General features: G+C 39.9%; 1 protein-coding gene across 1 annotated transcript; it reads right to left on the bottom strand.

Annotated features, from left to right (window-relative positions):
- Nucleotides 1-4,162: 4,162 nt before the first annotated feature.
- serpinf1 (serpin peptidase inhibitor, clade F (alpha-2 antiplasmin, pigment epithelium derived factor), member 1) lies at nt 4,163-13,811 on the bottom strand. Its single transcript, XM_061055709.1, has 8 exons — nt 13,691-13,811; nt 9,180-9,240; nt 8,818-9,013; nt 8,214-8,369; nt 6,639-6,842; nt 6,351-6,490; nt 5,989-6,199; nt 4,163-4,720 (listed from the first exon to the last, which is right to left on the bottom strand). Exons 2-8 carry the CDS (start codon nt 9,237-9,239, stop codon nt 4,470-4,472), a joined length of 1,218 nt encoding a protein of 405 aa, XP_060911692.1. The 5' UTR covers nt 9,240; nt 13,691-13,811; the 3' UTR covers nt 4,163-4,469.
- Between the last annotated feature and the right edge of the window lies 1 nt (nt 13,812).

Here is a 13,812-nt window from a genome sequence, read left to right as displayed (position 1 = left end):
AAAGGTATAACATTGACTATCAACAAGAAACACAATAACCAAATACTAATATGTACAAGACTAAATAAGATAATAGTGCAGTGAGTAGTGCAAAAGATGCTGAAGTAACGTGTTAATTATGTTTAATTATATGTTAGATGGGTTAATTTACATGAGGTAGAGTCAAGTGAGAGTACGCTCATAGCTGCAGTGGAGAGGATTGAGGAAAGAGCACACAGGCCTGGATCGTACAGGCCTATCTTCTGACCTTAAATCCTTGGCTGGCTATACTGTGGGCTAACTTATTCATTCTAAATAGGGCACTTTCTCTTTAAAGGGCAAAACAGCATACGCTCAAGCCCTTGTTTTGACCTGCCTACTGCCCAGCTTCAGTCATGGTTAGTCCACGATTGATTACATGGTCCAACGAAGTAGCTCGTATTTCACTGGAAATATTGGCTCGCCCTTGACTTCTTCTTCCTCCTCCTTCCCGTCCTCGATGGCCTTTGCAGCCTGCTATGCCTCCTCTTACTTTAACTCTTCCTCTGTGTTCCCGTTGCCCCGTCTTTTTGCCTAACACCTGCATAAGTCACTTGATGCCTCATTTATACTCGGACATTTGATGAAGTGTTCTTCCAATTGAGTTTGCACAGGTGCAACATATATACATAAAGTGAGATGAATTAGTAATCAAGGTGTTGCATTGTTGTTGAAAGTATTGATGCCATTTGTGTTCAAAGATGTGTAGAACTGTGAAGAATTATATTTGACTGAGACCAATTAATTGTGCTCCAAGTTTAGCAGCTTGGAGTCATATTATGAAACATGAGATTAAAATTTTCAGAATAATGTCCATAGTTCCATTTTTTGTGTTTAAAATGGGGAAAAACTGTAATAATAGTAATGTCAAAGTAATATTTATAGACTTTATATACAGATAACTTATATTTTAGTCATACAGAGGTGGTTGTTTCCCTGATCACTGGAAAGATTGCAAGTGACGTCTCTTCTAAATACTGCAGCGCACTCACCACCAACTCTCAGACGTTTTACTCCACTCTAACTGTATGCAGCTGTAAGCAGTGGCTCATTTAATGTGCGTCCGTCAAATATGCACAGATGCTGTATTCATGTGCTCTTGGGTTGGTCCCAGTTTCCGAGTTGAATGTCGAAACAACTACAAAAAAAAAGCGAAGAAGAAGTGAAGCAAAAAGTTTATGTGCAATATGTGAATTCATAAATAAGTATCTTAACATTAACAAAACATATTTTGCCCCCCATGTGATGACGACTATGACGTCAAGTCGGCAAGTCAAGCACCAACCCCGAGTTTCCGAGTTGCTGTTCCAACTTGAGCAGGCGTTCATGTGCATTTTACAACTCGGAAACTCGTTTTCCAGATGTGTCCGATACCTCATGAATGCACCAAGAGACAATCTGCAGTGCAGTTGTGGAGCCTTTAACCCTATGCATGTGTTTCGTGAATAAGATGTTGTCTTTTTTGACTAATTTGCACATTTTCAGGCCCTCAAATCAGTCCCTCAAATTAAGCAATGCACATGTGAAGACACCTGTAACCTATCAGATCACACAGAAGCAACAAGCCTCTTCAGTAAATTATCAATGGAAGAATCATCTTTAGTGGCCATTAAGCCAAGACATACATGAACACTTTTGATGGTAGTGTTTTAAATTGATCACGTCAGTTTTTATTTGAAGCTCTGTAATCAGCATATTGTAGCAGTGTGAATGATTTTTGAGAGTTTTGACAAAGAAGTCAACTCTTTTTCTAGTTTGTGTTACGAGTTTTGAGAAATTGAGCCACAGGTTCTGGGAATGTTTATGAAAACAGTAATGTAACCAGGGTTTTAACAAGTACAGTATTGTCAGTGACTTGACACTACATCCACATCTGTTTAGAGGTCTGTAGCAATTATGCACAAGTATGCAAGTTTATTTTTTGTTGTGATTTTTTGGACATGCCTTTGTTTGCTCCATTCAGAGAGGACACTTTGTTCTAAACAGTGAAACACATTTTACATTTTCAAGTCTGGCCTAGTTATCCTCACCATGGTTTTGACGATAATGATGATATTTAGGTTGGTTTTGATGCTGATTATAAGTCTCAAGAACAGCAGGTAATGCTGATCTATTTCGACCTCACTCAGACTGCACCACGGTCGTTACTGTGAATGAAGCCATCCTTCTTCCTATCTTCGAGACCAAAATATCAACAAAGTCATGTGACTGACCTTAGGGGGAAAGCCCCGAAGCATATAAGCATCTGGGGCAGTCACACTAGCTCTTTGCCTTTCTCGTCTCATCTGAGACCAGTAAATTTTGATATGTCAGAACCACTAAATCAGTGTGAACCACTAAACCCTGTGTCCCTGAGGATTGTTAGCTGGTCTGTGTTAATTTCTGCTTCATTGTAACAGACGGGGTCATGTCGTTACTGAATTAATCCCAGCTGTTTGTATGAATACAGGTAGGCTACTTGCTTTCACCTGTTGTTCTTTCACTGTAGCCTGTCAGCATTTGGGTGAGTATTGGAGTACTATTAGTTTCAGTTGGTTAAACAAGTTAATTGTGTGCAGTTCTGGGTTTTTTTCTTTTCCCCTCATATGTTCGCGTATTTGAGTAGTGATTTAAATTTGATCAAACAAGTGGGCTACATATAGCTCAATTGTTCTTCCACTGTGCGTTTGAGTTTTTTCTTTCCCTTGTACGTGCGCAAACAAGATTGGCCATAAGTTAAAGTAAAACCGCTTTGACGAGAATTTAAGTTAATAATATAAAAAATTAAAATTAATAACATAAATAAGACATAGACAATAGTTATAAATTAATGGTTGTTCCTGTGTGAGTACTAATTTGTTTTTTCCGCTCGTACATCAGCGTACAAAGAGGGTTATAATTTGTTGCCCGTGCAGCAGGTCAGGAAAAGTTACTTTTTTTAATCGCCCTTAACATAACATGGCTCCCCAGGCTTGTCGCTTTTGTGGGGTAGCGATGGACCCGGGTGATGGTCATCGAGAGTGTCCTTCATGTTTGGGCAAGGCTCAACTTTTGTATAGTGTCGAGAGCCCATGCCCAGCAGCTATGGAGTTACCTCTGGAAGAGAAGGCCTGGAGAGCCAGGCTGAGAGGTCATCCTCCCCAAGCTGTAGTAGCCCCTTCTGATTCCCATGGTAGGGAACGGGGGCGTAACACTGACCGCCGTTCTCACAAGCGTCAGCGGGAGTATCCTTCAGCTGCATATTTATTTATCTATTTATTTATTACCATTTTTTATTCAACCTCATCCACTTCCATTTCTGTTAAGAAGCTTTTTTTCTTTGCTCTCGTATTATTTCGGCCAGGTTAATATATTCACGTTGTTTTTAAAGAGGTTTGTTGTTACCATAAATGGAGGCGTTTCTGAATGCAATTGTCCCCGAACGTGAACGAGCCTGCTGGTTAAGAACATGTGGGATTTATCAACACTGATTACCTACCGATGTACGTATGATCGCTGTCCGCACGTTTGATAAATACGTTATTTTTTTTACTAAGGAACATTCAAAATTTGTTTTGTAAGACAGAATTTAGAACACTTTCTACACACTGTTGATAAATGAGGCCCCGGGACACCATGAATTTGATAGATGTTGCCCTTTCTACTCACTCCCAAGTCACCCGTGACGTTGGTGCGGCAATGTCATCTGCCATGTTGACTTGGAGGCAGATCTGGATGGCTCAGACAACCCTCCCAGAGAACGTTCGGAGGGAACTTACTAATATGCCTGTGGAGTCGGATAGAGTGTTTCATAGATCTCATAGTTATGGACATAACTTACGTTGTTGACAAAATATTAATTAAAAAAAGCATTTTTTAGGAAGTGCTTTACCTCTATGCAGTGTCCGTCAGGGCCTGTGTGTCTATTATTTTTTATATATTAATATTTTTTAATCTGAAGTGAGAAATGAACTGGTGAATCCTTTTCACATAGACGTGGCCATATGTTTAGTGTTTGAGGTGTGTCCTGCCACAGCACACAACATGGACAGAAACAAACAAAAAACTTTAAGTGAAAAACTCATAATATAGACTTTTTCTGATCAGTCAAAATTAAACATTCACCATCTGGGAAATGAGAATACTCACATCATCTTAAAACCATGAAAAACACCAAACGAAAGGGTTTCATTTCATTGTCGGGTTTATTTCAGATGAGAAAGGTAACAATATTTGATTGGATAAAAGACAGTCCTAAAATGAGCTCATAATATTGTCAGTGTGTTTGAGTCAGATTATCATGATCATGCTAAAATGTTTCAACATGAAAAGTAAGAGAAATCATGTAAAATCAAAAATCAAATATCCTTGAAAATATCTGCCACAACAAATGCACTGCAAACACCTGAAATCCCTCCTAGGACCTGCTAAGAGTGTGTGCTATTCTGTGTGTGCTATTCTGGTGTGTGTGTGTGTGAGAGAGTGCATGTGTGTTATTTCGACAGGACCTTGGGGTTGACCACCCTGCCAATGAAGAGCAGCGCCCCCGACATGTCATCCCGGATCAGGTAAAGGAAGGGTCGGTCCACGCGGTACAACAGGTGGCTCCCTTCCTCAGTTGTACTCGCGTACTGAGTCCCTTCAGGCGCCATCTCCATGACGACCTTGTGATTGACGCTGTTGAGCTTGATGGACTGGGCTGAGATTTGTTCCAGGTCTGTGTCTGCCAGCCATTCAGAGAGGCCTGCAGGGAAGGAGAAGGAGAGTTAAAAAGGAAGTGAAGTATTGGGAGCAGGAAAGAGGAGAAAATGGTAGAAAGGAGAAGAAGGAGGGATTAAGGAAAGAAGAACAATGAGTTGAAAGATAAAAAGAATGGATGCACCAGAGGAAAAAAGAAGAGATGAAAGATTACATTACTATACATTTTTGTTGTCTAACCAACAATTTCTTTGTCTATCTCTTAATTTTGTAATACTTGTATATGGCTCACAGCTCCAGGCCCATTGGGTTAAACCTTGATTTATTTTTTTACAAATGTAGGGTTTTATGTTTTAAAAAGACTCAATTTTTTCTTTAAACGTCTGCTTACTGTTGTTTTTATCATCTAAACAGGATAGAATTTGAATCGACAGTATGTTAGCTTGATGCTAACACATAGGCCTAATGGCAACTGCCTTTATTTTTAATAAATTCTACAGAACTTTTACTTTTTAAAGCATTTTTAATTAATGCTGTCAGACACTGACAGATTACCTGATAAACACATTTATTTCATTTATAAATTTGTGTTTAACAAGGAGACTTTCTTCTCTCCCTGTTTGGAGGGGGCAGTGCCCCAACACCCATTATTAATAAACTGCTACAGCTTTCAATCAATCTTTCATGATGCTTTTGATGTCTAGTGTGAAGCACTTTGAATTGCCTTGTTGTTGAAATGTGCTATATAAATGAACTTGCTAGCAAGAACAAAAAGGTGGAGCTGAGGCGGGCCTTCAGCCCCCTGGCAAACAGCTCCCCTAGAAGTCAGATCAGCCACGTCCCCCAATCATGCAAATGTTTGCATAACTTTTGGCTTTTCTTTCATTGAAACAAATGAGATGTCAAAAATAATTCACCCCTCAAGAGGCCATAACAGTTTTTGTACCAGGCTGATTTTTTTATTCTATTTCTGCTGTAGGACATAATAGGGATTCTTTGACTTTAGCAGCCAGCCTCAAGTGTACACTTAAGGAACTGCAGTTTTTTGCACTTCTTCATTGGCTTCATTTTTGAGCACTAGAGGTTGTCACTTGGTCATCACTGAAAAGGGTCCTTTGACTTTAAATAGCTAGGACATAGATTTGTCTGATTTATTATTTATATACAGTAGCAATGTTGTTCAGCTGCTGCTTTAACGACTCAAAGGTTTGTAGATTGGACTGTAAACAGACTTTTTTTTACATTATTGGTTATTTTCTTTGACTCCATATTTGTTGGAGGCTGAGAATTTCTGTTTGGCAGACTTGCACTCACCCACATCCCCGAGCAGCGGCAGCAGGTCTGTGGAGTAGCTGACCCTCAGAGCAGGCAGAGTGAGTGACACCTTGGCAGGAAGGAGTGTCATGGAGAGGTCCTGAACAAACTCAGCTGTCAGACTCTCCTCCAGTACGGTCATGTTGGAGGTCACGTCATCGGGCAGGAAGATGAACATGCTGACGTCATCCTGCATCTGGAGCTGAGTGATCTAAAGGCAGGAATGTTCAGGAGGAAGCAGAAAGGGGCTCAAGCTTCTCAAAGCTGGTTCCCATAGTCATCACACATGGACTCAAAGTTATGAAGTTTGCAGCATTTTGTGTGTATTTTGTTGAAGTTAAAATTTCACAAAGAATTCTTACCGTGCAGCTCAGATCAGAGTCGGCACCCATCTTCACAGGGTAGTTATCCTGCTGCATCATGGGAACACGAACAGGTGCTCCTCCATCCACTTGGAAGCTCTCCGTCAATCCAGTCTGACCGAACCTAGTCACCCACTTCCCTGTTAACAGACATTAAACTGTGTCATTATATTCCAATGTTTCTTGCTCCTCCTCTTGAACACTAAACTTGTATTCCAAAAACAAGCAGCATCCTCAAATCAAAGCTCATGTAGAAGCTTCAGGAAGATTTGGTGGAAGCCATCATACCTTTGAAGTAGGCGGCAGTTATAGCATTTACTCCGAGGATCCTGGGGAGGGCCCTGGACAGGAGGCGCAGAACCTTCCCACCGGTCTCCTGAGTCACCCAGTCGTTTACTTTTTTCATATCTTTGGGTCCTCCCAGCAGGGAATTTGGACGAACTCCATACTGCTGCTCTACAAGTGTGAAGAATTCTGGTTTTGCACGAATTCCTGAAAGCCAAAGGACAACCAAACAAGGAAAAGTAGAGAGTTGATTTGTCAGTTTTTGGAATATTGTGATGTTACAAAACATTGAATCCAAGGTTTTCTGTTTTGATAGCGATATAAAAATAAACAATTTCAGATTAGATAAGCCAAAACTTCATAAATCCCAAAGGAAAATATTGTGCTTTAGTAAAAATGCTAATTACATAAAACCCGTGCCATAAACATTAGACTTTCTAATATTTTGTAATGTAACAACTTCCACTGACTGCCTTTCAGACATGCCATTCTCAACAACCATAACTGCTTGAGCCCTATTGTGCACCAGGTGCAATGCAAAAAGAAAAAAGACCCATTTTCTACTTGATACAGTTGTTATTTTCACATCAACACCCAATTTTTTAAATTGCAAATTAACTTGACCTTTGGCATGTTAGTCTTAAAATGAGGTTTTTTCAGGGACAAAGGTGGCTCATTCCTATCTGAAGGACGCAGAGTGTGACTGGGCCATAAACACATACATATAAATGCAATGTATAAATGTATAATATATATGTTTTTGTAGTTTTTTTTTAAGGTACAGAAGGCCAGGAGATAGCATGCTTTTGTTACCCCTTTCTTCTGAGGTCTTGATCATTCATTTTTGAATGAGGCCAATCTGGTGATGTAAGATTAGGTTCAAAGACACACAACAGTAGTAACATGAATCTGAGGTGGAGCAGCTCTCACACAGAATATTTGGTCAGCCCTGTGATAAACCAGCTATGCAGACGCATTTTGTATTATAATACAATTACTAGTGAGTTTTTTCATCTTAATGATGCTGTGTTTGTTTGTGGTGCTACTGCATAAGAGCTGCTAAACTGCATTCCGTTGTTTTATAAAAATGACACTGAAGATCTATCTATGTATCTCGGTGGTGCATCCAATTTTCATCAGCAATCTTGTATCAAACTAACTAGTTACAATGTATGATTAAAGAAAGAGTGTGCAACTTTTTTGTTCCAGTAGATGTCCCCCTTGGGCACCAGCATGAAACCAAAACAAACTGCTGTTTGGTGATACCTCTAGTCTTTGACTAAAACAGCTTTTATACAAAATGTAAACACGGCTCCAACAACAACATAGCCAGCGGGACTGGCGCTTCTCACTCATTTTAGGCATTCATGACTCAGAGACATATTTACATAGGATACATGTTAGAAATTAAGAATAAGAAAATCATAAAAACACTATCCATGTTTCATGTGAATGTCCAGTCAGTGTCGATGGTTAATGTGGTCAATTGAACCAATAACTCGCTGATTGCTTTCTTTACTGACAGAAAAAGCCGAACTCCTGCACAAACTTGTCTAACCCCCCTTTACACAAACTCACGTCTTTCCAGGTAGATGCGTGCGGCGGTGCTCAGGCCTTTCCCAGGTGACTTGACTGAGGCCAGAAGGTCCTTCAGGGTGTTGTGGAGCTGAGGGTCCTGCAGGGTATGGTACCGCAGAGCCCTGAACAGTTGCCTTTGAGCACGCTCAGACCCTCCTGAAGGACAAAAGAGAAAGTGTTGACGTATCCTGGCTATTCTGAGGTAGTTGGTACTGACTGTTTCAATGACACTGGAATTGTCAAAATTAGGACTATTGAGACTAAACAGAGACATCAACTTGCAACTTGTTTGGTCTCTCTAAAAATAAAACAAAGAGTAGGTCTACACCTGCTCTTTATGTAAAGTGCCATAAAGGTAAAATCCTGCACATTTTCTAACTTACAAATGAACATTTATTAGAAATTGCAAATTGGTTCTGCCTGACGAAGGTCTCCATATGACAAATAAAGAGAAAGATAAATTGAAATGTTGCAGAATAAACTAAACTCAAGTGACACAGCAGACACTTTGACAGTGATTTTTTGGGAGGAGCCCAAACACACTGTGTTAGCCAAGACCAAAACTATCATTTGGATTCAGTTTTTGTTGTGTTTGTGTCTTCACCCATGGACAGCTGAGTCAACGCTGCGGACACACTAATGGGGCTCAGGAAGATGTTTGTTGACGCTTGGCTGCTTGCTAGAGCGCGGAACAGGTTGTAGCCGAAGTCCGAGGTGGCGGCACCCATCTTAGTCATTGGCGTGGTGAAGAGCTCCACATGTTCCTCCTCCCCTCCTGTTTCCTCACCTCCTGTCTCCGACTGAAACACATTAATAAAGTACTAGAGGTCTGCTGACATATGGACATATTTTACTAGAGTAGCAGATACAATTTGTGCATTTTAAAATACTGTACATGTACATAGAGACAGACACCAGACTGTTTTTAAGGTAACTAATAATCTTGTGGAAACAGGTGATAGATACCTGAGCCTGACAGAAGCTCAGGACAACTGCAAACACCAACAGGAAAGTTGTACGCTTCATCCTGAGAGACACAAAGACATGATGATGAAAAAAGGTGCTCAGACTGAACAGTCAGCTGTATTTGGGCCAGAGGTGGGGTACACCCTGGACTGGTCATGGAAAACTGAAGTTGTGTTTGGCCTTACACACTTACGAGTGACGTTTTCTAATGATAGAACTTTCCTAGATGGCATCCTGGTATTCAGCACCATTGTTCAATCCTATTTGATTAGGATATTTGATAAGGATATGTCCTTCAATTCCCACATAAACACATCTCGGATTTTTTCACCTTCTCAAGAATCAAGCACATTCTGTCTCAAAACGATGCAGAAAAACTAGCCCATGCATTTGTTACCTCTGGGTTGGATTATTGATATTCTATTTTATCAGGCTGCCTTTGTAAGCCTATGCATTCTCTTCAGCTGGTCCAAATGCACCAACTAGAAAAAGGCCAACATAGCTCTAAATGGTTAGCCAGCATAATTTCTTAAAAAGCCTATAGTGCCATATTACCACTCTGGCTAATTATGCTCCCAGAATGTAGGCCTGCTTATGGAACCTACCGCCTCCAAACTTAGTATGGGAGGTAAAGCCTTCAGTTATCAGGTCCAACTTCTTTGGAATCATCTACCAGTCAGAGTCCAGGTACACTGTAATAGGCTTAGACTAGCAGGGGAGTTGACAGTCTAAGGGCTTGTAAAAAAAATCTGCTGCATTGGTATATCGTTAACACTTTCGGTCTGAAAATAAGCACTGTTTACACCATATTGATAGCAGCCTTCTGCTAATTTGTTTGTGCATTCTGCGCATGCACCAGAGGAAAAAACTCTCCATACCAGTAGGCGGCGGCGGTCTGCTGTTTTTCACACTAGCAGAAAACTTGAAGACCTAAGACCGATATTGTCTAGACTAGAGTAATGTCTAGACCTGTTTTAAAGGCTCAGAATGAATATTATTTCTTGCTATATAGATGAAAATGGTTGATTGAGCTGAAACCTTGTAAAGGTGCATAAAGCTAAGAGGGCCTGTTTACTGTACAAAGCTTATTATTAAGTACCAGAGACATGCTACATTCTCTTACTCCATACACTTTTATTATAATCAAGAAAAAACAATAACCCATTTCAATAAGCAGTCCCAGGTTCCAGTCAGTATCAAATATTGAGGTGCATAAGCAAACCCTGGAGTAATATAATTCTGTAACGATTCGGGGGAGTGAGATGCAATTGCGGACCCTGGATATCTTAAAGTTATCCCAGAGGGATAACTACTAAAATCGCAAGCGATTTAATAGGGAGGGGAGAAAAAATAACCAAAATAGTTACAACCCAAATAAATAGGCATCCTTTACTAATTAGCCCTGAGATAAGGTGAAACTAAACCACCGCTGCCGAGCAGCTGATAAAACTAGATTAAAGGAAAGAACTAAGAAACTCACTAGAGCTGAGACACAAAGGCCACCAGGTCAGGTTTATAAAGAAACCAAAAAGGCTGGGTCCAAAATTCCCAGCCCCAACAACCTACACTGATAGAGCTGCTGAAATATTAAGCAAGGCAAGTGGTGCTTATGAAGAATCACACACTTCTACAGACACAAGAAACAAAGAGACAACCACTCACTACTATCTCTGAAGGTGAGTTTAACACACCTGGTCCAAATCAGGACCAATCAGTCACACACACGCCTGACACTGCACAGAGGGATGAGTAAGTGAGAGACCACAGTGATCTCCCTCACATAATTCAAAGGATTATACATATATATTTAATACTATATCTAATACTTTTTTCAGCACATAATAATTATGCGCTGCATCAAAAAAAGTAACCCTAATAGGCAGCAAAGACAAACAAAAAGACAATTAAGGGACACATACATTAGGGCAAGAAAAAAAGAAAGGGAAACATTTTTGTTTGTTTGCAAAGCTGTCGGATTCGGAGACAAAGAGGGCAGCCTGAGCCACATCTTTTTAAAACATTTTTTAAGTATAATTGCAGGTAGACACCAAAATTACACGATCAACTGTGACTTCTAAACAAACAGATGATGCTGTCAGGACCATAAGAAAAGAACACAGTTAATTACACACAGTCATACAGTTAATTACTGTACCAAGATTTCTCTTTAGAAACAGCTTTGCCTGTAATCATGAGAGAAAATGAAAATATAAATTAAGAGCAGTCTCTAGTCTTAACTACAGAAGCTCTGCAGCAACACACACACACACACACACACACACACACACAATGACTCTTTTGTTCCTCTACACACATCTGGACCTGGTTGTCGTGGTTTCACCAAAACAAAACTCTCTTCTCAGACCACACACCCACACACACACATACACACACACATACACACACGGACACATGCACAAACACAGACTCTCAGCAAGCCTGATGGGAAACCCAGTGCCCTTCCAAAAGTTTATCATGAGCATTTTTCTTCTCCTGATCTTTTCTTTCCACCATCTCCCAAAACTCTGAAGTCCTACATGATCCAGAGTTATTCAAATCATCAACTGCAAATGAAAAGATGGTTTTATGAATGAGGACAAACAGGTGGGAACAGCCACGCTTACTGAATGAAGCCCCTAAAGAGGTGATGAGTGTTTTATGCTGAAGTAATGGTATTTGTTGTGATTATGATAATTTTCTAAGAAATTATATTAAAACACACATGTCTGGGATGCCAGATAGCTTATCTTTATGTATGCCATGTACAGAGGCAGCATTTCTCAAAGAAGGTATCCAGGGTTCGGGTTCGACCCTCAGCACTTTGCCACGTCATTCTCAACTCTCTCAGCCCAGTTTCTGAACTCTATCCACTGTCCTCCTGTACTGTAAAAGGATAAAAAGTCCCAAAATAACCTCTGAAAACACACATTTGTTAATTTATTGACTTTGAAGCCTGATAACTGCAACAACAAAAAACAAAAAAACACAGAACAACAAACAAATTGTTTCCCTACAACATAACGAGAGATGTTTAAGAGGTATAACTTCATCCTGGGTCTGTCATGAGTCTGCTTTAACAGTGAGTTCAAAGATGTCTCAGTTCAGAGCAAATAAAGCAGACCGGAAAAGATAAACAAGGAGGAAGGAAAGGAAAGCTTTAAATTAAAATGTAAAATAAGACAAGTAAACTAAAAAATATAACATCTAATTAAAGTAAAACTGATGTTCGCTTCACCTCTGCTCAGCAGCCCCTGAATGCAGTTTTGGCTCAGATCTTCTGATCTTCATTAGAGCATGAAGGCAACAACATTTTGGTAAATATAAAATAATATATATATATTTTTGTAGGACAAATATGCAGTTTTATCCTATTTGTGCTATGTACAAATCTTAAAATGAGCTCTTTCCAATTGTCAACATCTCACAGGGATCAGAAATGGCCTTTAAATTTCTTTCAGCAAGAGAAACAACTTTCAGTACTTCTCTCTTCAGGACAGCAGCAAAAAGCTGACATTCCATTTTTTTTAAATGGTCAAAAATTAACAAACTAAACAGCCTTTCTGACTGACATGGATATGAGTTTATTGTCCGAGGCCATGATGATATGAAACCATAAAAGCAGCAGTGGCTTCATGTGGATCATAACAGTCAAACTGAAATGATTAAAGTAATAACTGTTTGAATCTGTGTGGTGTCTAGAGTCTGAGCAGCCCTGATGGAGAGACCTGTAGAGTCCTGCAGCAGACACATTGGCTGCTTTCCTGCAGAAACTTGTTTCTGATACTCAGAGGAATGTTTTCTGATTGGCTGCTCATCAACTCCCTGATATCATATCTGCAGGTCACAACCTCTAAATTATTCAAACAAGTGCAGAAATGTTCTTGGCACCAAAGTCTTCAAAACCCTGAATAACCCCTGGAGCAACCTAACAAACCTTGATAAAAAAAATACAGAATTCCATATTTTCATTAGAGATATTACACTCATAGATTTGTTTTAAACTTATTAAAATCTGATGGGTAACGATTTTGGCTGGCCTTGCTGCTGCTCCACGTACCTGCTGAGAAGTCAGAACTATTATATAAACTGCTGGATGGAAACATGCAGCTCACTGTGCGTTTGTTGGCACAGAGCTGAGCTGACTTGGAAACTCTGAACTCTGGAAAAGGTTGCTTTGTGCAAAAAAGCTCCTCACTGAGTGGAAACACAATCAGTGTGTCAGACAGCATGGTCTTAGTGTAAAATAATAATAAAAGGCTTTATATCAAAAGTCTGGGAGATGTGCAGGGTTTGTATTTTCTCTAAAAAAAAAAAAAAAAAACGATGAATCAGTAACAAAGAGAATTTTCTGCAGGTTCAAAAGTATGTTTCACTTTTTTGTATAATTTTTGTCGGATGTGCAGCTTTAACTGCAGCACATCTTGTAGCATGAAATTAACCGTACATTAACTGAAAACCAATCATTTAGAGTTGTGCGTAAAAGCGTAAAATTACAAATAAAGCGCACTCACCTCTCTGCTCTCGGACAGTCCACTTGGTTCAGTCTATGTTTCTCTCTCTCTCTCTCTCTGCCGATGAAACGAGTCTTCACCCCGTTGACGCCTCCTGGATCTTTGCCCTCAGCCGCGCGCGT

Source organism: Labrus mixtus, chromosome 14 (assembly GCF_963584025.1).
Source record: "Labrus mixtus chromosome 14, fLabMix1.1, whole genome shotgun sequence".
Classification (NCBI taxonomy): domain Eukaryota; kingdom Metazoa; phylum Chordata; class Actinopteri; order Labriformes; family Labridae; genus Labrus; species Labrus mixtus.
The sequence above is the reverse complement of the archived record's forward strand: the minus strand, read 5'-3'. Positions and strand labels throughout refer to the sequence as shown.